The sequence below is a fragment of the Malus sylvestris genome, chromosome 2, assembly GCF_916048215.2.
Source record: "Malus sylvestris chromosome 2, drMalSylv7.2, whole genome shotgun sequence".
Classification (NCBI taxonomy): domain Eukaryota; kingdom Viridiplantae; phylum Streptophyta; class Magnoliopsida; order Rosales; family Rosaceae; genus Malus; species Malus sylvestris.
In genome coordinates, this window is record NC_062261.1 from 11,391,241 (window position 1) to 11,414,649 (window position 23,409).

A 23,409-nucleotide genomic window follows, 5' to 3' on the forward strand; every position below is an offset into this window, starting at 1 on the left:
CTGCCTTCTGTTTCATTCTTTCCCTTTTCTTCTAATCCGTCCTCCTTGGATCCTTTTAGCTGTCTCTCACTCATCTCTCCACCTCACGCTGCACAAGCACTTGTTATTTTCTTTTCTTCCAAAAGAAACAAATTTTAGTGCAGAAAATAATAAACATACATGAGTGGACAAGATGGCCACAACTTGGACGGCAATAGTAAAAGAAAAAAATCATAGAATTAATATTCTAAGGCACTACAACATAAACAGACCATACAATTAAAATTATAACAGCTAACTCATGACAGAATGAGAACGACTAAAGCAATTTTCGACGAATTTATTATTTAAAACTCATTTGTGCCATTTTTATTTTCTTTGCATGACAAATCCTATAAACACAAAAATAACGTAAATAGCTCAAAAATATAAGGAACTAACTAAGAAAAGACGAGTGAATTTGAAGTAAAAAATATATGTAAATATGATCCGATCAAATACCCCCACACTTAGCTTTTGCTAGTCCTCGAGCAAAACAAAGAAAACATGAAAAAGTACTAACATGAAAAACATTAGTTTCCCCCGATGTGACCCTCATAGAATTTCATTTGAGAACATAAATCATCAAGAACCATAGCTAGCACCAAAGAAGTTAATCCAAGTTCATCTTCCTGTTTCAAATATTAGCAGTAATCTTTGAATCATCCTTGAAGTGTAGTGTGTGAGATAGCCATGCTAATGCAATTTCAAGTTTTTATTTTTAAAATCATCATATGCAAACTAGCAACCTTCTCACGGGATATGCACTCAATCACACATGTGTTTAGTTTTAATGTGTTTCGCTCAAAGAATCAAATATGAAATTTCTACCATAAGCTTGCATAAAGATCTCATCTCCACAATCATAATTGCAAAACTTAAATCAAGAGGACTTTTATTGGACGTAATGAGGTTTAGGGAGAGGGTTATTGAAATGAAAGAATAGGTAAACACAAGTTCCAAGCTACATTGCAAGCAATTCTTTTCTTTAGATTTATAAGAACTCAACCTTTCCAACGATTCTTTTAGCACCTCCAACCACACTCTTAAACTGAAACTTGAACAACTTTTTATTTTCTTTGTGTACAATCTTTCTTTTTTCTTTTCTCTTTTTTTTTTTTTTTTTTTTTTTTTTATACAAACATGAAATACCCCCACACTTATTCTTTTGCCAAACACCTTCAAAGTACTTCACAAACATTTCTCATAAGACAATCTCACATTGCTCACTAGCTTGCTTGGAAAGGGTAAGGAAAAATGTTTCAGGTATAAGGGTAGACATATCTGGTGATAAGAAATAAAAGGCTCAACAAAGACGGCTCAAATTGGCAATCTAATGATATCATTTTTCTTTGGGAAACATGGTTATTTGGGCCATAGTGGTAAACCTAATGCCTCCATCATTTCCAAGTTCATGCAATCAATGACAAACATTTCGAAAGATCGTTACGCAAGTTCTAGAGATGTATCTCACATAAGTTCATCACACATGAAAGAATAGGAGTGTATGAAAAATGCACACACTTTCAATCGGCTCAAAAACTCACATAGGATGTATATGGTCACTAAATTCACATATGAAGCTTTAAGTCATGCTTTAGTTTCACATTAACAAGGCTATGTGCATTTGGTTTTTCAAAGATGATCAAACATGTACAAAACTAACAAGAGAATTAGGAATTTCACAAAACAAATGTTAACTAAGTTCTTGATGATCATGGTTCAAATTTTATCCAATTATATCATTGGGTCGGGAAACTAACAAAAATCTAATTCAAAACAATAAGGGAAACAAGACAATATTTTTGGATTTTTTTAAATTTTCCGATTTTTTTTTTTTTTTTTTTTTTTAAATTTAATTTTTTTTTTTTTTTTTTTTTTTTAAAAGAAAACAAAACTAATTAAGAACACAAAAAACAACAACACAGAAACAAATGAAATTCTGGAGAACACAAAAAACTAATTGATTTTTTTTTTTTTTTTTTTTTTTTAAAGAAAACAAAACTAATTAAGAACACAAAAAACAACAACACAGTTTTTTTTTTTTTATATAGTTTTGTTTTTTTTTTTTTTGTTTTTTTATTATTTTTTTTAAAAGAAAACAAAACTAATTAAGAACACAAAAAAAAACAAAACTAATTAAGAACACAAAAAACAACAACACAGAAACAAATGAAATTCTGGAGATTTCTACCCCCACACTTAAACTTGACATTGTCCCCAATGTCAGAAAACACTATAATGCAAATAAAAAAAAATAATAAATAAATAAATAAATAAATAAATAATAAGAAACAAAAGAACGCAATTGGACTGAAAACTTCCCTAATTTGCAGTAAAATAAAGCGATGACCCCCAAGCTAAAATTCTGCAATCAACTTCAAGGGTGGAAATAACCAAAAGTTCCTGCAAAGAAAAGAAATAATTCAGTTAAGTACGCAAGAAAATTAATTAAAAAAAAATTGCAAACGAAAAATTGAAAATTACGATAAAAGATAATGAATAAAACTAATAAGTAATCATTGGTCGTGCTTGTTGACTTTCCACAGCTTTCCTCTTGAACGGGGTGACACTTAGCTTTTTACTATTTGATGATATTGTACGGCGGAGCTTTGCTCTTTGGGAATATTGCAGTTCCTTATTTGTTCTCCAAGCAGATGTGGCAGCTTCTCTTGTTCTTCATCTCAGACTCCTTCTGCTGGGATGATTGTGCAAGCTGCATTCTTCTCTGCTTGTTTCCTCTGCATGGCGGGCAGGCACGAGGGAGAGGTGTTGGTTTGTTTCTTTCTTCAATCTTTCCAAGTGCCCACCTCTTGCTCTCTTTCTCCTTGTCCTTAGTTGAGGATGAATCAGCACGTTGTCTCCACATGCTTCGAGGTATCATCTTCACTTCCCTTATACGTAAGAGACGAAGAGGAAACACAAGATGATGAGTACTCGAGAGCAAGTGCTGGCTGGAGAAAGGACAGGGAGAAAGCATGATATGAGATACTCTTGCTTTCAACCTTTATGATATGAAATACTTTTGCTTTGAAATGGGTTGTTCACAAGAGTATCCCAAGGAATTATGAACACAGAGTAACTTAGGAGGATTCTTTGGGAATGCATTTTCAGAGATGAAGAAGTGCTGAGAGAGAAGTGCTGAGAGAGTGTGCCTTTGCTGTGGAAAGCGAAGGTAGAAACTTATAGGACTTCTCTTCACAACCGGAACTGTTATCTCACTCATTGTCGGCAGCCGGTAGATGGATGAATAGTACAAATTACGCGCTTTCTGACAAAGCTGCCCGTAATTTCCGCAAAGCAGATTCCTCATTGATATCTGGAATCGGCGCTTCGAGCTCTGAGCATCGTCGATTGTAGAGGTAGCATGTGACACGTGCGGATAAATCTGGAAAAGAAGATTTGCCCGTGGGTTGAAGCCCAGCTTTTGAGAAAGCTAGCGTGTCTTTGACTGTTGAATTTCCCTCTTCGATTTCTGAATTGGTGCTTCGACAAACTGCCCGAGAATTTCGCAAAGCAATTTACGTGTGACAAGTGACGACACGTCTGGACAAATTGATCTTTTGAAATCCGGGGTTCGGCTCGTGGTTTCTGAGCAAGCCCAGCCTTTAAGAAATGAAACGCCTCTTTTGAGAAAAGAATCCGGCTTTTGAGAAAGGAGCCCCGACTCTTCGATTTGCGAGAGGACGCTTCTCTGAGGAGCGCCTCTCCGATTTCTTCTTTTTATAGAGGCGTTAAGCTTGTTCCACAACACACTTGAGCACCCTCCTGTAAACACTCCCTTCTTGCACTTGTTTAATCTTGATCATTCCGACTCTCTTCTTTCTTCACCACCTCTGAAAAATGTCTGGCCCTTCTGATCGTCGTTTTGACTTGAACATTGGTGAAGAGGCAGCTCCGCCTTCACCAGACAACATATGGCGCCCATCTTTCATATCCCCTACCGGTCCTCTTACCGTGGGGGATTCGGTGATGAAAAATGACATGACTGCTGCGGTGGTGGCCCGGAATCTTGTCACCCCTAGAGATAACAGACTGCTCGCTAGGCGGTCTGATGAATTGGCGGTTAAGGAGTCTCTGGCTCTTAGCGTGCAGTGTGCCGGTTCCGTGTCCAACATGGCCCAACGCCTATTTGCCCGAACCCGTCATGTTGAATCGTTGGTGGCTGAAATACAGAGTCTCAAAGAGGAGATTAAAGGACTCAAGCATGAAAATAAACAATTGCACAAGCTTGCACACAATTATGCCACCAGCATGAAGAGAAAGATTGACCAGATGCAGGACACCGATGGTCAAATTTTACTTGATCATCGGAGGTTTGTGGGTTTGTTCCAACCACATCTGCCTTCGTCTTCTGGAGCGGCACCGCGTAGTGAAGCTCCAACTGATCAACCTCTGCCGCCTCCTCCTTCTGTGGCCCCGCCGACTGCTGAAGCCCCGCCTACTACTGAAGCACCACCCGACCAATGAATACTATTAGTTTACATTATTGTAAAATATTTGTACTTTTTTTTTTTTTTTTTTTTTAATTTTTATTTTTTTTTTAATTTTTTTTATGTATTTTTTTTTTATCATTAATTTTAAATTTTATCTTTTTTTTTTTTTTTTATGTAAATTAATGTAAAGAGACTTTGGTTAATCTTCCCCCACACTTAAACTAAATAACACAAACTCACAGAAATCAACCAAATAACACAACTAACTAAACAAAACAAAATGAAAGCAGTAAAGATAAGGTTGGAAGAATGCAAAGCTGATTGGGTTAGCGATTCCAAAGTCTCCCTTCGTTGAATGCTTGGGTTGCCTCCCAAGAAGCGCTTGATTTAACGTCTTTAGCCGGACGCATCTTTCCTTTAAATTTCCCTCGGCTCCATTTGAACCTAAAATCAAAGAAAGAAAAATAAATCAAATATCAAAAGTAAAATACACAAACACCAATATAAACATAAACAAAAACAAAAATAAAAGGATTAGCAAAGTTGCTAATCCCCGGCAACGGCGCCAAAATTTTGATGTGAAAATTTCTTGACACACAAATTAAACCCTCTTTTTGACAATTGTAGTATAGATGTAAGTAGGGTATCGTTCTAAGCCGGGGATTAGGAGGGATTGCTAATCTATTCTAAATTAATTTAAAAATATTAAACAAGACTCAAGGACACAAAACTAGGCTAAAAACTCTAATAACTCGAAACACACTTAAAATGACTCAAAATAATGAAAACAATTAAATTAAACACTAGGAACTGAAATGGATGGAAATTAAATTAAAAGACTAACAATAAAGAAAACTAAATAAATAATATAATTTAATAATGGATGGGTGTTTGGTTTTGATGAAAAGTAAATTAAACTTAATTAAATTACAGAATTTACAAAAACATGAAATTAAAATGAAAAGATAAATGACGGACTAGCTAGAGGGTTCTTCTCCACACATGACACATAAGCAACCTAAATTGATTTTCAGTTGTTCTTTCAATAAATTGTGAATTTCAACACTTCAGATTAACCGTGAACAGCACTTTTTTAATCTTCAAGTTTTCCTTAAGTTATTGAATTGGACGGGAAAACGCATACAACAATTCAAAACATTCTTCAAAAGTCCCCTACGTGAAAAGCACAATAGAGATACAATCAAAGATCATTAAACTTTGTGAAAACTATAAGCATTGACGAGGCATTCGTAACTATGAAAAGCATGATACTCTTGCCAAGAATTTACTTAACGTGATTGTGACTAGCAACCTTTACTACTTGTGAAAATAAGTTCATAACGATTAGGTGAAATTCACTTATATTCTAGCATCAAATTCATGCATGTAAATTAAGCGTGCACTCTCAACCAACATACACAAATCAGTTTTTATACGAACGGATAAGTAAATTGAATTCACAACTTATAACTCACAACTGAAGGTAATCAATTCATATTACAAATATATTCATGGTTTCGAATTAACCTCTAACCAACATAAATTTAATTACACATTATTAAAAACAGAAATAAAAGAGAAGTTTGGAAAAATTAAACCGAAAGAGAAGATCTGCCGTGCTTATGTGCTTCTGCCCTCTGTCTTCCTTAATTCCGTTTTTCCCTCTCCCTGCTCTGCACGTCAGCTCTCCTGCCTCATCTTTCTCTCCGCACAGTTTTCTGTGCTTCTGTCGCCTGGACAGTCTCTCTCACCCCTCTGACCTCGCTGCTCTCTCACTCCCGTCCCTTCTATATCTTTTTTTTTGTTTTTTTTTCTTTCCGCACAGTTTTTCCTGTGCTCCTATCTGCGTCTCTGCGAGCTGCCCAAAGGGCAGCCCCTTTCTCCCGCTCCCAGACCCCAATTATCCTCTCTGACCCCGTGCTGCCAAAGGCAGCTCCATCCCCCAGCTGCCAAGACAGCATTTCACGCCGCCAACTGGACGTCAACTCATGCTCAAGCTGCCAAATGGCAGCTTTCTTTCTTAACCTCTTTCTTCAGTCACGCTGCCAAGGCAGCGTCTCTTCTCCCGCCTCTGTCTCTCTTTCACGCCTTGGATTCTCCTTTTTCTTCTTCTTTCGTATATCTTTCTTTGGATCCCTCCTTTCCTGATTATTTCTCCCCCGTATGCCTTTGCTTTCCATACTTTTATTCCCCTTTTTTCTTGCTGCGCCCCACAGTCTCTTTTTTTTATATTTCCTGCACGCTGCCTTCTGTTTCATTCTTTCCCTTTTCTTCTAATCCGTCCTCCTTGGATCCTTTTAGCTGTCTCTCACTCATCTCTCCACCTCACGCTGCACAAGCACTTGTTATTTTCTTTTCTTCCAAAAGAAACAAATTTTAGTGCAGAAAATAATAAACATACATGAGTGGACAAGATGGCCACAACTTGGACGGCAATAGTAAAAGAAAAAAATCATAGAATTAATATTCTAAGGCACTACAACATAAACAGACCATACAATTAAAATTATAACAGCTAACTCATGACAGAATGAGAACGACTAAAGCAATTTTCGACGAATTTATTATTTAAAACTCATTTGTGCCATTTTTATTTTCTTTGCATGACAAATCCTATAAACACAAAAATAACGTAAATAGCTCAAAAATATAAGGAACTAACTAAGAAAAGACGAGTGAATTTGAAGTAAAAAATATATGTAAATATGATCCGATCAAATGTCTATGGGCATATCGCACCACTAAAAGACAAGCAACTGGTGAGATTCCTTTCTCTTTAGCATTTGGTTCAAAAGCAATCATTCTTTCCAACATAATCGTGCCGAGCATCAACACTTTACTGCCAAACATTAAGTAGAATAGTAAGGAGATAGCCACAAGTTTATATCTGGCAGAGGAGAAGTGCAAGTAGACCATTACCCGCATCATAGCCTATCAGCAGCAGCTCATCTCCAGCTACAACAAAAGGGCCAAGATCTGGCAGTTCCAACCCGAAGATCTAGTCCTAAGAAAAGCTTTCATCACTGCCCGCGCTCCAAGAAGATGGATCCCATTTAGGAAGGTCCGTAGAAGATCAGCAGAGTATGAGGTAATGGTAATTACACCCTTGCCACCATGAACGACAAAGAGATCGAGAAGTAATGGAACGCCTACAACCTGAAGAAGCACCATGTGTGACCTTCCACTATATTAAAACCCGAAGACTTAAGCAGCTCAACGGGCACCACCTCACAAGCCGATGACTATCCAGTTGTTATGTAGTCTTTATAATTAAGTTAGTCGTTCGTTTCACTCATTTTTCAATGAGGAATTCAAAAGTAATTTATAACTTGGCTCGACTACATGTCTACAACAACTTATATTTCCTGCACTTCAAAAGAAGATCGCGCCCTTCTTAAGGACTCACCACAGGAATTGCACCCCTCGAGGGACCAACCATACTCTTTAATGCGAGAGGATAAACTAATTTCCCGACACCCATATGGGTCTGCTCTCCAAAATGGGAGGATAAACTCTACACTTTGAATATCTAGACGTGGATGAGTCGGGCTACCTGTTATGCATTTAGCAACCTAAATATTAAGCTACTAATTGCACGTTTTAAACTCGCAAGTGCACAAGATCAAACACATAGTATTGTTTGTACCACACTTAGGGCCTCCGTATTTAGATCCAGTATAAATACTCAGGGGACTCAAATATAATTATGTAATAAATGAAGGGGCAAATATGTAAAAAGGGGATGAGCCCTTAGTCTACAAAAGGGCATCTTCACCCTCACAATCCTCTCACAAACAGAGAAATACAATATCAATGTGGATGTAGCCCAAACATTAGGGTGTACCACGATACATCTTGTGTTCTTTACTTTCTTGCAGATTCACGGTCGGATTTACGTTGTTCCAAGACCCCTCCGGTTTTGAGCATTAACATTTGGCGCCATCTGTAGAAACCAACACGAAAAGCTATGTCGGTCATCTCTCACTTTTTCATCTCACCACCATGAAACCTCACCACAATATCCACCGTGAATCTGCTCACCTAAAAACCACATATCCAAATTTCTCAATCCCAAAACCCAAACTCAAAATATCTCGCGCTCTCTCCGTCTCTTTTTCTTTCCTTCTCCTCCCATTCTTCTTCGTCTCCACTGTCACTGATTCTATGTTCCTCCCCTTCTTCTTCGTCTCCACTATCACTGATTCCGTGTTATTCACATTCCCGAAAGACCCAAGCTTTCAGTGGCTACACCAGAGAGCTCCTCGTTTGGATAGTGTCTGCGAAAGTGGCAATGAGGGCCTCCGGTACCAAGCGTGTAAGCCAGTGTTAGAGGTTGGCACGTGCGAACCAAACCATCAACTAAATACGGTTGCAAGAGGAGCTGAAGCAACTGGCGGAAGAGATAATAATCATGATCACCAGGGGATGAGTGAATGGGTTATGCTCGACTGCCTGGTTACTTCTCATGACCTTGGAAATTATCAAGATTCATCGTCCAAATGAGCAACCAGGTATGATGATGCGAATGCACCCTCTTCTGTCAACCAAATTAACCCACAGCACATCTCGTTGCTTGGAGAGATGGATTTTTGGGGCTATGCAAAATAATATGGATTAGAGCTTGGCTCGAGATCCGGGCCAAACACAGAAGAAACAGATTTACCGCCCTTCACAAGCTCGCTGTTTGCTGCCCTGGCTTCCTTCATTCCAGCGTCCTCTTCGAATCCTCCGACCGAGGCTTCCACGAGCCAAATTGAAGCGAATCAGGAGGTGTGTTCTTCTGGAAATGATTGTTGGTCAGGGCATCCTCTTCGAGTACTCTTCAAATTGACGCAGTCCAGAGCATTAACATCTGGTACAACAAACATATTTGAGAAAGTAGTACAGTTATCGAAGCGATCCCTCAACATTGCTTTTGTGCCATCCAAGGCACAGTGAATAAAGAGAAAGCAAAAGCAAAAAACGAAAAGAAAGGAAGTGGGAAATTATGCTCTAACATGTGAAAAGCCACAAACAAAAAAGGATGTCGACCACTGGAAGAAGATAACTTTATTATCTTTATTATCAGTGCATCAACATTTTGTCGACCACCAAAGAAGATGCCTACCAACAATGAAATTTTCATCATGAAAGGGAATGCATGTTCCCTGCCCATTCCCTGAGAAAGCTACGGGAAGACCCAGGAGGAAGATAAGGGTTCCTTACTTTAAATGATGTAATTTATTTTTCTTATCTTTCGGAAACATCTGTATAACCCCATCAGATAAAAATAAATAAATAAATAAAGGCAAGCCCAAAATAATGGGCTGGAACATTATGTGGAAGGCGAATGCCCATATGCCCAAAAGAGCCAGGCCCTCTATTATCACCAACCAGGTGATCAAAAGTAAGCTCGGTACTCCAAAATTATTCGGCAACCTGCCGCTATTATCACCAACCAGGTGATCAAAAGTACGTCCAGTACTCTAAAAATTATTCGGCAGCCTGCCGCTATTATCACCAACCATGTGATAAAAAGTACGCCCAGTACTCCAAAATTATTCGGCAGCCTGCCGCTATTATCACCAACCAGGTGATCAAAAGTACGTCCAGTACTCCAAAATTATACATGAACATCACTCATGTCAAACATAAATAAACAATCATGAGCATCACACATGTCAATCATACATAAACATTCATAAGCATCACTCATGTTAACATTCATGAGCATCACTCATGTCAACATCCATGAGCATCACTCATGTCAATCAACATAAACATTCATGAGCATCACTCATGTCAATCAGCTTCGAAAGCTTCATTTACAGAGCTCCCGCTTCAAAAGCTTCATTTACAAAAGCTCCAACTTCAAAGCTTCACTTGTAAAGCTTTACCTACAAAGCTTCAGTGCAGAGTATACAAATACTGCCTCCGAACAACCGCCACTTCAGCCCATACATGGATTCAATTTGAAGTCTCCAGCGAACATACTCTATTGACTGAAGACTTGGGGGACTACATTATGTACCATATATTGGGCCTCAATTGGGCCTCATGAAAAATACTTGGGGGACTTAGCCCATTATTTATGTATTGAGGAGCGAGCCCTTATCTATAAAATGGACTCCCTCACTTTCATTAGAGAGCACCCATTCTTCATGTATTGATGAGCAAGCCCTTATTTTATAAAAGGGACTCCCTCATTTTCATTGGAGAACATCGACGCCTGCTGAGCAACCGTCTCGTCGCGAGCATCACTCTTAACCCATCACTTATGTATTGAAGAGCGAGCCCTTATTCTATAAAAGGGACTCCCTCACCATCATTAGAGAGCATCAACTCTAACCCATCATTCATGTATTGAGGAATGAGCCCTTATTCTATAAAAGGGACTCCCTCACCTTCAACACCACAAGTTGAGCCAACCAAGGCAACATAAGCCATAAGCCGAGCAGCCTCGCAACATGTGCTACTTCTAGTTGAGCATCGTTTCAGATTAAGCACCACCTCATATCGAGTATCAGTTCTAGACGACATCTAGTTACTTCGGCCCATGCATGGACTGAATTTCAAGTCTCCAGCCAAAAGACTCTTTTGACTGAAGACTTGAGGGACTACTGTTTGTACCATACTTAGGGCCTCCGTATTTAGATCTCGTATAAATACTCAGGGGACTTAAATATAATTATGTAATAAATGAAGGGGCAAATATGTAAAAAGGGAGGAGCCCTTAGTCTATAAAAGGGCCTCCTCACCCTCACAATCCTCAAGCCTCACTCCCATATTCAAAAGCCTCACTCTCACATTACAAGGCTCTCACCCTCACAATCCTCTCACAAATAGAAAAATACAATATCAGTGTGGACGTAGCCCAAACATTGGGGTGAACCCCGATACATTTTGTGTTCTTTACTTTCTTGAAGATTCACGGTCGAATTTACGTTGTTTCAAGACCCCTCCAGTTTTGAGCATCAACAAGTATAGAAAGTAAGTACGAAATCATTCCCATGAGGATTGCACTAATATGTATCTAGAGTATGATTCCTAACAATTTAAATTAATTAATTCACAAAACTAACAAATATGCAAGTAAAGGTTTAACAAAATAGTTTGAGATGTCTTAAGTTTAAGTATAAAAGCACAATATAAAGAACGTAGGCAAATAAAAGTAATTAGCAATAAGAATTTTGAAAACAATGTTTGAACGGTTAGGACTTTGACTTCCATCTCTAACCATTTTTGCCTAAGCCTATGATACAAAACAGATTTTTTATGCTTTATGTTTGTCAACCTAAAGGCATGGTATCTACTCTTTAAGCTATTGATTTCCATAAACAACGAATTAGGCATGGGTGTCTACATTAACTCTTTTCATTCTCAAAGTATTTAGCATGGTATCTACTAAGTTGCACTCCGAAAAAGCATAATACAATGGAAATTGACAAACACACGAATCCTAGAATATGGTATCTATTCCGGTTATTCGTGATAATTAATTCCAAGAACCATTACTAGTTCTCTTGTTACTCGGCATAGGTACAAGATTCGATCATCCAAATTTACCCATGTAACAATTTCAATTACAAAGCTTTTCTACGGTGATCAATTACAAACTCAATTACAAAGTCTCATTATATTAAAAAGACTTTTAATTTACTTTCTCTCTAACTTTTTGGCTTTCTTCAATTGGTTAAAACTCCTAATAAATAGGAATTTTAATCTTCTTTTAATCTGCCACATTGATACACGTTTCTAGAAAACTTTGTATTCGCATGTAGCCCGACCTTCATGTACTAAAACTGCCATAACTCCCTCTAGAAAAATGATATTCACGAACTGTAAAATTCTACGAAAAATAGACATACGTGGCTTTCCAAGCATATATGACAAATCTCCTGGCTCTTCCTGAGTAAATACTGTTTAACCCATGAACTCAGCTGATCTGCACAGGCTGTGCTGAAGACATAGGATTGTAAAAGCTTTTTTAGCTCCTTTTGCACTCTTTGCTTGTTACAACCTACAAAAACACAAATATAATGTAAAACCTATATAGAAGTGTAAGACAAAGGTGTAAACAAGGAGAATTATTATATATATAATAGCGAATTTACGAGCATAACACTGCCCTAGTATAACTAGATGCACGATGGCTTGCACCAAGATTCCTAGAAATGGCCACAATGGTTTTTTTCAAGGCTTAACTAACTAAAGGATTTTGGGTCTCTTGGCCTAATCCGCAGGGAACAGGGCCCTAGAGACGGAGAGGGCACATTACGCAGTACGCCCTATGGACGGCTGCCCTGGAAACCTAAAGCTGCTACCGAGTGCACTAAGGTAGCTTACGGTTTCTAGAAAACTACCTACGGCTTGCCCTTCGAGTAGTAAAGTCGCGCTAGACTTATACAACTACACATTCTTATGAAAGATTAAACAAGCTAGCGTGCATATATGAAGCCTTATCCATTGCCAACATGCTACGTAGTCGATAAGCTTCACTACTGCCGAGCACAGAACAACCTACACCAAGTCCTAAAGTGTTGTGCTACTTGCTACCCAACCTACAAAATTGGAGAAAGCCAAGGTTAATAGCCTAGTGGTTACGCAGACTTATCTGCTTCTATAAGTAAGGCATCCGGCTGCCAACCCTATGGCTAACAACTTTGCAAAGTTCTACACCAACACCTACGGCTGCGTAGGCTACGCAGGCCTGTCTACTTCTAGAAAAACAGCACGTCCACCACTGGCCTATAAAGTCTAAAGGTTAAGGCATGAACAAAAGAAGCGAAAATGGAGAAAAGCGAAGGAAACAAGTTTATTAAATTCTCTAGCAAATTTGATAAACAACTAGCAAAGTTCGAAGGAGTTCAAGTAAAGCAAAAGCAAACAAGGAAAAACAAAGAAAATCCTAAATGATACCTAGAAGACTACATTTCAGCAGCTTAAACATTCCACGACTACTCGGTCACCATACCTTCAGCAGCCGCGACGCCCTCAGTAGTGGCATTATCCGGTGCTTCACCCCCAGCTGCCCTAGCCTGGGCACCAACCTCTCTAACTACTTCACCAATAGAATATTCGAAAGTGAAGGTGAGCAAGTCTTCCGAAAAAATATAGAAGGTCTCGAAGTCTTACCAGAAAACTCAAAGTCAGACGGCCGCCCTAAGAGATGGTCTACATAATCTAGCTTGTAGAAATTAGCCTGACTCTGAGTAAGCGAAGCCTCGATTTCGTGCAGCTCTTCCATTTCTTTCTTCAAATCGTCATTGATCTTCAAAGCACCTTGGAGTTCCAACACTTGAGGCTCAATCCTATCAACAACCTTCTTGAAGTGGATCACTTGGTTGTAAGCAGTGATCAATTCTTCATCCTTTGCGTAAGCAGTGGAGCGAAGTTCAAAGACAGCACGCTTAAGGTCTTGAATCTGAGGTATGTAACACCCGATCTCCTTCTTTTCACTTTCATACTTTACTTGGATTGCATCAAGCCTAGTCTTTAAATTCATGATCTCTTGGCGAGCGGTCTCAAGCTGCAGAGAAGTGGAGGTAGAGATATTAAACCCCTTCAAAGCAGCAAGCTCATATTCCAACTTCTTGACTTTCTCGGCCGAGGAGTAAGCTTCGGTTGCCACAATTTTTGCCACCTCATTGGCAGTCTTGGTATCCTCTCGATCCAGAAGCATACACTTGGCTGCCAGAATCGTCATTTTCTGCATCATGGCTAGCAGAGCAGTCATCCTATACTTGGTCGTGTGTTTCGGAAAAGAACTTGGGCTAACAACCCCTTTGACACCATTAACAAACTTGGCACATACATCCATGTCCTCAAGCAGATCTGGTTTCAAAACCGCACAAATCTCAGCAACTTCTCCAGAAACAAACTTGGTGGATTTCTCACGAATGCCTGCATGAGCAATCTCATTCTTCTCAGCAGATAAATCGGTCTTAGCAGTAAAGGGAACGGGTTTCGACGCCACTTTAGCAGGTAGGGGCACCTTGTCACTCTTCATAGTAGCAAGCATCTCCAAAGGTGAACCAAACTTAGCCCCAGACAAATGGTTTTGCAAGAATTTCGGTACCGGAAGCACGAAGGAACTTCTACGCTAGGCAATCCTATCGGCAATCGAACTAGCAGTCTTCGGAACGGCAAACACCACTAGCACAGATCTAGCAGCCTCCTCTTTTTTGCCCTTGGATGAGATCAACTCAATCACAAACTTGGGAGCAGCCGCTGAACCCTCGCGAGCAATGGAAGAAGTCTTCAGCTTCTTCTTAGCGGGTGGGGGAGGTCTCTTTTTCCCACCTTCATTTACGGCAAGCTCCACCACAGTGATAGGACGAGCCAACGCCTCAGCCTTGATTTGTTTTATCTTATCTCTCGGGGGTTGCCCATATCTCTCCTTACGAAGAGGACTAAGCAACTAATGCCACTCGTAGTACTCGGAGGGGATACCTAGAACGACATGCACTTTCTTCATGTCCGGAGAAGTCTTAGGAGTGGAACCGAATTTCAAATCTACAGAAGCAGCGGGAGATAATCAGAAAATTAAAGAGCACCTTAACACAAATACAAAGCATCTGAGAGATTAAGCAACTTACTTACCGGATATGAAGACCGTTGGAACATGCAGCTCGGGGGAAGAATCAGACTCATATTCTCCACTTATCTCCAAAGTCTTCTTAGCTCAGTCATGATCTCCCTTGCTCAAGTTATCAAAAAGCTTATGGCGAGATCGCAACTGCCCAACTCCCTCAATATGACCTATGTCAAAGAAGTACCAAAATTCTTTGGCGGTTAGATCTAAGTCAAAGAATTGGCTTAGATTGTGGAATCCTACCATCACGCAGACCGCATTCGGAGAACATTGGGCGGGGGCACATCTTATGGAGCAGAGCACTTCTTGGAAGAAATGTAAAATAGGAAAAGTAAACCCCAACACAAAATAGTAGGGGTGGAACTTGATGGCTCTCTTAGCCCCATCTCATGGCTCATGGCTGCTACCATCCTTAACACGCTTCACACGCACTCCCGATGAAATGGTGTGCCAATATACCTCAAGGAAGTCTCTAAACAAGTCATCAGAGATAATCTTGAAGTAAGCAGCCTTGAAGTAACCAACCTTGCTCAAAGACCTGCCTTGACGATACAAGGGGGCACACCATCGTCATTCTTATGGCTCGAGGAAGACATGCTTGAAGAAATTCTACAAAGATGCAAAGAAAATTCGTTAGACAGCTGCACAACTTGAGAAAAGGCACAACGCAACAGGCCCCAAGGCCCAAGAGGGCTCTCGGCCTCTCTCTCTCTCTCTCTCTCTCTCTCCTCTTTCAAACACGGGCTCAAGTTAAAAAAAAAAACGAAAGCAGCTCTCGACCCTATGGCCCAATAGGGCACTCGGCTCATCTTTCTCTTCTCCCTGGCACGGGCTCGAGCCCAGCCTAAAAAAAAACTGAATAAAAAATAAAAAGCCCAAGCCGCAAAAGCCGAGTAGCCATGCCAGGCCCTACAGCCTGGCCTAGTCTCTCTCGCCCCCGTGCCAGCTGCACCAACACTCGGCCCAAGCCAAGCCGAGCCGCCAACATACCACATCTCACCACCCACGACAACAATGTCGTGGCCTCCTCCCACCTATTCTTTGCACATCCTTAACCCCTGTCGAGCCAAGTTTCAAGCCCCGAGGCTCCCAAAAATTAAGAAGACAAGAAAATTAATTTTTTTCTTACCTAGAAGTAATGAGAAGACAAAGTAAGCAACGAAAGACGATCATTTGCACGGGCAAGATGTAGAAGATTGCTGGAGGAGAGGGAACAAATATCATCTAAGCTCTTTCTCTTGTAGGGTAGAATAAATCGCTCTCCAAAGTTGATTTAATAACCCACTTAAGGTGGACTTAAATAAGCTTTGAGAGAAATTTATTTCTCTTTCCTAGAAGGATCTAAATTCCTATTAAAGAGGGAATCTACATCAAAATAGGAAACAATCCTAAGTTTCCTAAAGCAAGAAAAGTTTTGTACCTGTTGCCCTTTTCTACGAGCAACCCAACAGGTGTGGGGGCATTTGTGGAGCAAAAAATAATCAAGAGGCGATACGTGGATTTTTGGATAAAAATGACAAGATTACTCTTGAGGCACACCGAGACTTCTACATGTGAGCAGCGGGCAATCATCCCTCAACCAAGTCAAAAGTGCCCAAAATAAGTATTAATCCAAAACCTATTTCATCCTTCCTCATCAAATCCTCTCCACAAGGTAACCCCCAAATCATTCCTTTTTAATTATATTAATTAGCTAATTAATTGATTTATTATTCAATTAATTTACTAATTAGCTACAAATCAAGAATCTAACCCAAAAAGCCATCCAAGTGGCCAGTCCATCTCTCCTCCCAAGGGGGCCGACCACACCCCTATATAAACACCCCCATTCTCTCTAAAACTCAATTCCAATTCTCTTGCTAAATTCTCCAAACACTTTTCTCTTAAAATTCTAACTTTGGCATTGGAGGTTCTTCGGCCAAGCCACCCCCCTCCATTCATCGTGGGCGCATGAGGCTCTTGGCCTTGACCTAAGGTATTATTTGTTTTGTAGGTGCAATTTTATCGAAGAATAAGGAGGAAGAAATTTGCCTCCACAATGACAATATATATAGCATAGCAATTATCAAAAAGCACGACAAAAGATATATGGTAATTAGGTAAGATGTCATTTTAACTGATCAAACCAGGAAATTAGTCGCAAACTTGACCCATAATCTTGTTCCAGTTTTATGTAGCAGCATTATGGAATACTACTTAACCTTTCTGTTCAAAGTTTCTGACGGAGCAAATGATATGCAATATAGAAGAGAATAGCTCAAAATTGCTATAGGCTTTCCACAATATTTTGAATGAGTATGATCCTTATATCTAGTAATTAAGCAAGTAACACTACTACATTAGTGTGAGTGCAATATATTGATATCATACTTATGATTTTAATACATCACACTTATGAGTTTAATATATTGAACTTATGAGTCCACACTCAAATTTTTTAGCCCATTGTATAAGTGTATTCTTATATGATTTAATTTATAGGAAAACTAATGAAAATGGCTTGAAAACTTTGAGTTTTAATGATAAGGACAAAATAAAGGGTAAAGTGAATAGTACCAGGATTGACTTTTTAATGTAAAAATGTGGTTTTTCGTTAAAGTGAACAGTACCAGGTGCTTTTCGTTAAAGTTCCCTTAATTTATTGGTATCACACTCACTTTTTTCGACCTATTGTGGAAGGCCTAAGTAGAGTTAAGTTTGGGCCAAGAGACAGCGATTCTTAGTAGAATTGGTCTGCCATGTAATTTTGAAGAGAACAACCCAAATGTAGAAGAGACAAAAATTCAAGTAAGCACAAGTTTTTTACTACGAGAAGTTTTTGAGTGTGAATATTAATTGCACAATCATGCAGTATTATCCATATAGTCATGTTATAGAACATATATTTATTTATGATTAATTTTCCGTTTTGTTCATAAACTTTTAACTTTGCATCAAATTGGGACTTTGAACCTTTTTTTTTTACTCAAATGGTGGCCACACGACACTTTGGACAGCATATGGAAGAAATGCTAAAAACTTAACAGTAAATCCCGACTTAACTTAGTTCCAAAATTGATTGAATAAAGAAGCTTATGCCCCAACACTAAGAAAAAATTCATGGAGAAAAAAATGAAAAATCAGCCTGTATTTGTTAATGTTATACTTTAGTTTCACTAAATATAAATTATGCGATGCACCATTATTATAGCATGCAAATAAGTACTTATTGGGTGTGACTCATACACAGAATAATTTCTTTTAGGACATATAGTTAGTGTATGGAGAAATTTTCGCATGTGAGGTGTAATATGTGATTCAAATGGTTTCTTTAATTAGCGGTTTAGCAATGAAGAACAATCTTACTGCCTTTCCCACTTCAAGAAGAAGCCGTAGAGATGCTACAAGGTTTGCTAATGGTGACAAAGAAGGGGGTATCAACAATTTACGAGTGGAGGGCGATTAACTCATGATGGCACTGCAGGATTCGTCACCAAGCATGTCTAATATTGGGCAGTTGGTAAGGATGCAAGGCTTTGGCATTAGAGATCACTGGAGTTAGTATCACCCATATTCGTTGTCGAGCTAATCAAGTGGATCAGAGACTTGCATGCTATGGACTACTTAATGGTTTTACAAGCACGTGTTTGAAGAGCTCCTAGACTTAACTCTTTATATTTTAATTGAAGAAGGTAATTTATGATTTGGACTGGATAAGCCGCTTGAGAGGAGGGGATCTTGATTGGGAGGTTGGTACTTTCTAATTGCTATGAGTGTGAAGGAAGTAACCTACAATAATTGTTGACAACCAAATTACATGGTCTTGGCTCTTTCTAATCGTCTGGTGTGCGGGATAAGAGTACGGTCCGTAGGGCTACGTTAGTAGTGCAATGCCTAACTTTCATCTCTTAGCAACTACTCTTTGCTTCCAGTTTTTCTCTTTTGTAATGGAGTGCTAAATGTCTTCCATAATATCATATCGATCTTTCCTTCAAAAATATAAAACTGTCCCACAAAAATTATAACAGGGTATTCAAATTTCAAATTCAGAAAGACAAAAAAAGTACAAGCAAGCTGAATAAAAAGAGAAACAAAGGTCATTAGTTTAAGCATGCATGCAAAGCAAAATGAATCGAGCTCCACGAGTCACGACTGGGATGTGCTCAGAGCGCGCCATGCTGATTGCTGCTGTGCTTGGGGGACATCTGAGATACGGAGAGACTACTGTATACTCAAAAAGGAGCATTAACTTTGCTTGCCAAAGAGCATTGAGCCAAATTTAGGACAGAGAAAAAAAAAAATAGGGAAACAGGAAGAGACACTTGCATGCAAATATGATTTTATTTCCTTCGATCCCCACCACGTGTATGATGAAATACTTTAAATATGAGAGGGTTGACTTTTCTTTGACTTTACAGTCTGCCTACACATTCAATCTCAAGCATTAAAATGCTTAGGCTCCTTTATGTTTCACAATTTGGTAACGTTGTACGTAAATTCAATTTCAATGCTAGCAATAGTAAGTTTGCATGGAGGGACAAGACTAGCTTGCTTTTACTAGTCTTTTTGACTATGAATCCACCACCAGCTGCAGTAGTGCTGGGGCCTAGCAGCCTGGAAGTGAACATTTTCACCCATCTGGGTTATAAAATTTGAAGTTTGTCTCTTAAGATGGCTCCTGGGTCCTAATCTGGACACACACTGCTCACAGACTCTAACCTTGTTTGTTAGTTAGTCCCCGAACTTTGAACCCTACTTAACTGCGAATCCACCCCAGGTTCAATATCTCTTGTGATAGATAACATAGGAAAAAAGTAAATTATTTTTAATTAATCCAATTCAATCTCCATTTAACTAACCAAATTTAAGAATGCATCAGTAGGTGTGTGTATTAACTTTGTGTGTCTACATGGTGTCCTTGAACCAAAATAGTCCACTCCAACTTCTTATTCCGTACAAAAAAAGGGGGTGCCATAGCCTTTTTCCATTCACATAGCAAGATAATTAGAAGCATGGCCTCATGAGCTTATTATAAAACTCAATGGCGATTAAGGGTAGGGGCTGGGGCAGATCGGCTATTGATCCACCGTACAATTTTACAGTATGCAAGCTCTGCAAGGTGCAAAATGGGACTCTATAGATATGAACTTTGTCATGACTCTATTGACTCTTCTCACCAAAGAGAATATAATGTAGAATATAATACTATTAATTTATCTAATAATACTAATATCAACATTTTTGTAATCCATGATATCATCTGCCAAGAATCCATCATCGTACGGCGGGATACTACTGCATGCATACTGCACTGGTTACATTACATGCACCCAGCTCTTTGGTCTCGTGTAATTATGACTGTGTCTTACTCTCTTGGAAGTCGGCTCCCTTGGGCCTCAGCCTTTTATGTAAGATCAGATGATCGTCTCCCGAAAATAATACAAGAAGAGAGAAATGCCAGCAACACAGCAATCCGCAGAGAAAAAGAGAGGCACCCACCCCTTTACTTTGAGTATAAGGCCTAAGAGAATATACAGGCTACCCTGTTAACATATCCTACCATATAGATTCTCCTTTAAAGCATACTTTATTTTTTTATTTTAGTATCAACACTCTTATAACGTCTCGATTTGAAAAGTTTTCAACATATATTTCAACTGTTAATTATCATGCCTCTTATGATTCTAATATATGTTTATGTAAACAACAGACTTATGTTGTCAAACAAAGTAACATTTTTCAAACATTAGATTAGAACTTGCATAAGAAAAAATTAGAAGGATTTATAGTATTATATGAGTGACATTGAAACAGTGAATTGATATAACTTATCAAAATTAACGGTACTGCTTTCTTTTTCTTTGTCCTTCCTTTTATGGTCGGAATTGTAAAGAAGTTGTGATAAATGGGCACACAACCTTTCTTTATATATACTAGCCCCACCACCTCCTGATCTCACACACAAACAGTTCAATGTTTTGTTCACATTGCTGCACTTCATCCCCAACTCTCTCCAATTCCAACACAAAACACAGAGCTTATTGCTACTAAGAAACGTCCAATCATTCATTCATGGCGAAACGTTTCAAGCTCCGATTCTCCCGAGTCATCCCCTCCTTCCATTCCTGCCGTTCAAAAGACCCCTCCACTCTCCCCTCAAATCCTGTCCCTTCCTTAGCCACCGCCCCAACACCACCTCTACCCTCCAAAACCCACCACCACTCTTCATCCATCAAACGCCACGTTTTACTCTGCGGTTGCCGACCAAGACCAACACTCTCCGACGACGATCGCAGGGAATCAACCCCCGATCTTCATAAGTTTGAGTGGGACCGAGAGGACAAGTGGCACGTGGTCGGAAAAGTCTACGACATCAACCCCCGACGCAAAATCTACACTTCCTCCGCCTCGCCCGACTCCAACGCAAACGACAGCGTTTCTCCTCCTCCCTCCTCCGCCATAGAGAAGGAACAAAAGAAGAAAACGCGACGAGTCAACAGAAAGAAGAAAAGAACGACGAGTCGCATCCGGATCAGCACGTCCTCGTTCGAAGCCGGACTTTCCAGCAGCGAAGGCGGCGGCGGCGGCTTCGACGACGGCGAAGAAACCAAAACCCTAGTCTCCACCAGATCATCCTCCAGAAGCTTGTCCACCGACTCCTCGCCGCTGACAGGGCGAAGAAAGAAGAAGCGGAGCAGCAGCGCCGCCAGGCGCAGTGTTTCAAGGAAGTCGGCGGCGGGGGAGAGCGAAGCCGTGCCGGCGAGGCTGTCGATGTTTCAGAGACTGATACCGTGCAGGGTGGAGGGAAAAGTAAGGGAGAGCTTCGCGGTGGTGAAGAAGTCGGAGGATCCGTACGAGGATTTTAAGAGGTCGATGATGGAGATGGTTTTGGAAAAGCAGATGTTTGAGGAGAGGGAACTGGAGCAACTGCTGCATTGCTTCTTGTCGTTGAATTCGAGAGAGCATCATAGGGTTATTGTTGAAGCTTTCACTGAGATTTGGGAGGGTTTGTTCTGTTGTAGTGCAAGATCCTAAAGAGCTAGGGTTTCTAGGGCTCATTGAAATATGATTAACTAGTGTTTTAACTTTTAATCAATGAAATGGACAATAAAGTTAATATCTCTTTACTTTCTTCACAATGTATTTGTGTATTATTGTCATGCAATTTTCCTCTACGTAAAAGTTGATGATCACTTGTCGTAGTACTTGGTAGTTGGTTAGCATGATAAAGCACGGAAACACATGTTAATTAGTTAGAAGTTAAATACAAAATTAGGCTGCCTTATTGTGTCGCTTAACTAAATTTCATCTATTTTTAATGTAAAATATTGATGTACTAAAAAAAACCAAAACAAAAGAAGGAAAAAAATTGCTCGACAGTCATAGTTTTGTCCTTCGCAGGGATATATGTGAACTAGCTTAACTTATATTCCGTTTATAATCTATAAGCTAGTTTGACATACATGTTAACCCCAAATAGTTATGTTTTTTTCTTTCATTAATCTTCATCTCGATGTTCAAATTTGATCCCATGCTTGACTACATACCTTAGATGCATTTACAGTAAATGGGAGAAGACTGGGATTGTGAGATTTGGAGCTTCACTAATTGTCGCGCTTGATTGGCAATTTTTGGCTTTGCGACTGACTACTCAAAAAGAAGAATCAGGTTCAATTATTGTGTAACACCTCGAAGAGTTACTTAATATAATCTTGTTAAACCCTTTGACATAATGAGTATTTTCATTGAAAGAGTTGATGTTTCATCAAAAAATCAATCGACAATATGGGGACTAGCTTAATTACTTTTAAGCACATGCAAGGTCCATTCTTTCTCAGATTTGAGATTCATACTATGTAAGATTTATTTTGTCCCCAAGTAAAATTCATACTCTCAAGACAGATGGTCATTATAAAGCAAATAGTAGGTAATGAAAGCCGTGTTGAACGGAGGCATTGGAAACCCCATGGACCTATGGAGTATATGGAGGATGCAAAGTTGCAACAGCTAATGAACGAGTTTGCACTTTTGGTCGACAAGATATGATATTGAAGCCCTCCTCGTTTGACAGGAACAGGAGATAGACCGGTAAACGCAGGCGGATTAGTAATCAATAAAAATATTGACGACGAGCAATTAACCATTTGGACCAACCAATGATTAAAAGCCAGCCTTCTCTTCTGGACTGTAATGATTATGTTGTAACTTGCAACTTGGAATATGAATGAATAAAGCTAAACGCTCTTCTCCGTGATGCACGCTGGTGCATATGGAGATTATCCCGCTCGGGTCCATGGAGATGAAAGTGAATAACATTATATAAGGCTTATTAATTGATTTGTTCCAACTATTTAGTTTCATCTTATCTTTTAAAATTGATTTTGTCTCATTTTATTTTTTTGA

General features: G+C 39.3%; 1 protein-coding gene and 1 long non-coding RNA gene across 2 annotated transcripts; one reads left to right on the plus strand and one right to left on the minus strand.

Annotated features, from left to right (window-relative positions):
• Positions 1–318: 318 nt before the first annotated feature.
• LOC126610633 (uncharacterized) lies at positions 319–1,715 on the minus strand. The gene is made up of 2 exons (XR_007618594.1): positions 1,158–1,715; positions 319–1,124 (listed from the first exon to the last, which is right to left on the minus strand). It is a non-coding gene; the product is annotated as an uncharacterized LOC126610633 (long non-coding RNA).
• Positions 1,716–20,924: 19,209 nt separating this feature from the next.
• On the plus strand, positions 20,925–22,127 carry LOC126585941 (transcription repressor OFP7-like). Its single transcript, XM_050250567.1, has one exon. The coding sequence runs from the start codon at positions 21,079–21,081 to the stop codon at positions 22,039–22,041; it is 963 nt and encodes a 320-aa protein (XP_050106524.1). The 5' UTR covers positions 20,925–21,078; the 3' UTR covers positions 22,042–22,127.
• The last annotated feature ends 1,282 nt before the right edge of the window (positions 22,128–23,409 follow it).

Bases quoted from the DNA above. Each gene is read 5' to 3' on its own strand.
- LOC126585941 (XM_050250567.1), top strand. From the start codon at position 21,079: ATGGCGAAACGTTTCAAGCTCCGATTCTCCCGAGTCATCCCCTCCTTC.